The sequence below is a fragment of the Belonocnema kinseyi genome, chromosome 4, assembly GCF_010883055.1.
Source record: "Belonocnema kinseyi isolate 2016_QV_RU_SX_M_011 chromosome 4, B_treatae_v1, whole genome shotgun sequence".
NCBI classification, from domain to species: domain Eukaryota; kingdom Metazoa; phylum Arthropoda; class Insecta; order Hymenoptera; family Cynipidae; genus Belonocnema; species Belonocnema kinseyi.
Genome location: NC_046660.1, coordinates 31,996,163 through 32,000,722, shown reverse-complemented (window position 1 = coordinate 32,000,722; position 4,560 = coordinate 31,996,163). Strand labels below are relative to the sequence as shown.

Sequence of the window (4,560 nt, the reverse complement as noted above, 5' to 3'; positions counted from 1 at the left end):
TAATACAAAAAAATGGCATATTTGAAAACTGTTCCGCGGTATGCTGCCGCATAACGCCCGAGTGCGAGCGCGAGGACTCCCTCTACAACCGGCTCTGTAACTAAATGAATTTGAATTTGTCCATTTTCTTATTAGACATTTTTCATAGTAAAAAAGTCAAGCTTTCTTTTGAGACTATTTAAAAAAAAATTGTAGATGCCTAAATTGCGAAAAAAGTTAAATAAACAATTGATTTATTGAAAAAATTGTTTAAACACTTTTTTTTGTTATAAATAATAAAATAGGATGAAAGCGTGTAAAAAGCACTTTCCAAAACCCTCATAAGAATTTTAAATCGCGTAATTAGAAAGGAAGTTACAGGCGTTTGAAACTACCCCTGTAGGCATTGGGGTTGAAAATTCAACCCCCCCTCACATGGGGAGGGTTGGTAATCCTGGTCTATAAGTTTGTGGATTAACTACTGTTGAGTAGGCGAACATATTCCCAGAACTTAGAGACAATCGAAAAACATGACTTTTTGAGTTGGGGCAGTTGAGGAATAATGCCCCATATGATGTATTACAATAAGAAGAAGAACCAGGGTGCTTTTTATCGTGAGTTCCCTTGCCTCTCACGAGTCAGAGTGCTATATTACCATCAGTTTTTCAGCCGTTTATGGCAATTTTTTAAAGATGAACTCTCGCCGAAAAATACAATTTATAAAATTTATAAGCAATTTAAATGAACAAATGTACTTTCTATATATTACAATAAGTAGAAGATATTTCCACTTTTCTCTCAAATTTGCTAAATACGCATCAGATGAGATCAATAGCTTGTGAATCAGATCCTTGTTTGTTGCATGCCAACTCAGTTTCCGCGTATGATGCTCTTTCGGTTATAAACGCCGAAAATTTGCATTTGTTTATATAATTTGTTTACAAAGTAAACGAATATTGATGAGTGGCAAATTTTTCTTTATAAAACATCACTTAAAATATAGTTTCAGCAAGTTGAGAAGAAAAAACAATCGTTTTTTCTTCTGAACTTATGGCTTAAAAACGCCCAAAATGTGCATTTGTTTATATAATTAAATTATAAAATAAATAAATATATTATAGGTGGCCAAAAATTTCTCCGAAAATATCACTGTCAACATAATTTCAACAAAGCCGGCAGAAAAAACGGTTTCTTTTGGCCTAAAACCAGCCAAAATGTGCATTTGTTTATATAATTTGTTAATAAAATAAACAAATAACATTTAATCTTAAATTTTGATGTCCACGTATCATCTTATCGATGAAAGCGAACGATTTCAGATCTAAAATATATTTTCAAGACGAAGAACCCCTAATGTTGAATATTTGTTAATGCAATTTGTTTATAACAGTTAACAAATGCAAGTTAGCAATTGCTTATCTTTCTTATACCCGTGTGTATTAAATCCAAGGGACGAAAAGTATAAGAAAATTTGTGTCTAGAAGTAGAGGATAAAAAATGAAGTTAAAAAAATCGACATTCGCTGTTTGCATTAAAATAAAGATTAAATAAGCAAAAGAAACAAAAAATCTACTTTCACCATTTTCTACAAAATTTAATCTTAAATTTTTTGACAAAAAATCTGAAGTCGTTGCATAATTTCGTTCTAAATGTAATTTTGAACCTCGGTTTCCGATTTCACCCCACTGTGCGTCCCCAGTACGAACATGCCCCCCCCCCCAACTTAGGATCAAATTTTCTTTTTAAGTTTATTTGATCAGCGCCAAAAATAAAACACAAAACATGAAAAATAATATTTTAGCCGGCATTACAGCTCGAGATGCTCTCAAAATAGGGAAAATAGGGTGTTTTGTCACGAAAAAGGGTGTAATGGAGAAATAAATTCTTTTAAATAAACTTATTATGATACTTTTCAATGATAGAGTCGTTTTTTAAAGTTAAAAAAGCAAATTCTGTTGTAAACAGTTGAGTGTCGGAAAGAAACAGATGAATTATCAATAAAATTCTTTATCTTTTAACCCATTAGTTGAATTTTCTACTTGCCAAGATACATTTTCAACCAAATTGTGTAATTTTCAAACGAACAAAAATTAATTAAAAAATTGTTCATTTAAAAAAAAAGTTTTCAATTCAGACGGATGAATTTACAAATTGCAAAGAAGAATCCTCTTTAAAACAAAGAAAAAATGAAAAAAAAGTCTTCAGGTATTCGATATGTGTAGCATAGGCAAAATGAATATTTGGATCTAGGTTCCAGGGATTCGAAGCAAATTGAGTAGAAAGGAACAAAAAGGAATTTTAAAAAAGTTTCTTTACGCTTTTCTTCCTCTCTTTCTGTGTAAAATATAGTTACCACATACTTTAAAAATGATGTGTTCGTCCCTTATTACATTTTGATAATTTGTTTTAACTGAGCTCAGTGTTTAGCCAAATTATTTGGAATTTATCGAAATAATTGGCATTTCATTCGAATCCCTACTAGGTTGACCAAAATTCGGTGAGCGCAGCAGAAAATAATTAGATACTTAGTTTTTTCAATCTTAAAAGTTCTTAAATATTTAAAGAAAAAAGAAGTACAAAAAGTTAAACTTTTAAACTTTTATAATTAAGAATAAGCGAAATGTATCGTCATCTGAAAATTTGGGATGAGTAGTCAAATCTTTTTTATAACTTTCGCTTGTCGCTCCGAATTTTCAGGATGATTAGTCCATCCCCCTTCCCAGCTTTATTAATTTTTCGGGATTAGACGCAGCCAAAAATAAAATTGCAGGTGTCCGCTTGGACACGCAGCAGTATAAAGATTTTTTAAATACCATTGCTTTAAAGCTAAATCTTAAAAGCTGCATCAGCTATATTTTCCTCATATTTATTTTATTATTAGTCGAAGAAAATATTATTTCAAAATTTGAAAACCAAAGGAGAAAATTTTTTCCAATTTCTATAAACTTTTTCCGTTTTATTTAATTTAATATTTATATGAAATTACGATGAATTAACTAAAAAAGAGAAGTTCTAAAAACATGGTTCTCCTCGATAACCCATTCTCTACGCGTTGTAATTTCAAATAAAAAATCCTGTGCCTAAGAATAAAAGCTTCTTTGAAGAAAACTTTCAAATTTACGTAGTCCATCGATATTCCTAATAATTTAAAAAATTACTGAGGCAGAATATTTTCTTGTTGTTTCAGGTGGGGAAATAAGAGTGAATGTCATAGTGCCTAAGGAAGCTGATGTTGGCACATCGATAAATTTAAGATGTGAGTGGAGCCTCGCCAAAGGGGATACTCTCTACTCCGTAAAATGGTACAAGGACGACCACGAGTTCTTTCGATACGTTCCAGACCAGCAGCCGAGGATTCAGACTTTTCCATTAAATGGGATCTACCTCGATGTGAGTATACTTAAGCAACATTTAACACACAAAAAACTCATCTAAATTATGATGAAACCATGTTTGATTTCAGCACAAAATTACATTTCCTAGAAAATTTTATCTGAAAACGAAGTTTCAGAGAATAACAAAGTAATGGATAATGAAAACAGAATTTATGAAAGAATGAAAAAGAATTAAGGGAGGACAAAAATATGCTTTTAAGCAAAAGGGAAAAAGTGTAGTTTCTTAATAGAGAGTAAAACATCCCTCTATTTTTACAGCATTTTCATTTGCTTCTCGTAATAAACTTTAAAGCTTTATATACATTCCTTTATAAATGAAGGTTCTGAAGTTTGGGTGGACGCCTTTATATCTTAAAGACGTTCCAAAAGTTCGAAACATCTCTTTGTAATCACTCTAAAGTTTCCAAGCTCTTAAGGTGAACGCCTTTCACATAAAAATATTACGGAAGACTGTAAGTTTCTATTTCTTCAAAGTATATTAGATTATTATTTAAATAACTATGAATAGGAGATTATATATTTGGGTGGCCTACGAAACTCTTATTTTATTTTTCTAAAACTTCGAACTTAAAATTTTTTTCTTTCTAAGATGATAGTATCCTCTATTTTTGCCATATTGAAAAAAAAAATAAACGTCGCTATCGAGGTTTCCGAAAATTTGACTTTTTAAAGTTATAAAATTGACATTTTTATGGTTAGTATTAATACCCTTAAAGGTGCGCTTTTATCCCTTCGTGTTCCAGAGTGAATTTTAATGACGCTGTAGTCTAGGTGGGACTTTTAAGTCTATGCAATTTTTGTCAACGTTGTTGTTACTATTAAAATGTGGCAAAATTCGCAGTTATTCTTCTGAGTTCATAAAATGGATTTCTAGAACTTATTTTGTTATGGGCCACTTTATATTTCTTCAACAATTAATTATTAAAACAAGCGTTCTGAAGAAAAGGAAAACCACTAAACAAATCATATTTGATTCAAAAGTGAATTTCATAAAAAAAATACTTTGCGCCTTTATAGTAAGTAAAGTTTAAAAAAAAAACAGTTTTTTCAGTTTAAAAATGTTATAATACAATAAAATTGATCTAATTATACAATTGTGGGTCCGGATGCAATAAGGGCACATAAAATTTTTTCGTGCGAAAACGAAGTCCCCTGGAGGCTTTAGAAAAAATTTTCGAATTTTAAT

General features: G+C 30.7%; 1 protein-coding gene across 1 annotated transcript in view; it reads left to right on the top strand.

Annotated features, from left to right (window-relative positions):
• Positions 1 to 4,560, top strand: part of LOC117171484 — a 477,779-nt gene that overhangs the window by 298,462 nt on the left and 174,757 nt on the right. Inside the window, exon 2 of the mRNA XM_033358841.1 lies at positions 3,167 to 3,369. Coding sequence (XP_033214732.1) covers positions 3,167 to 3,369 — 203 coding nt within the window. The remainder of the gene's footprint in view (positions 1 to 3,166; positions 3,370 to 4,560) is intronic.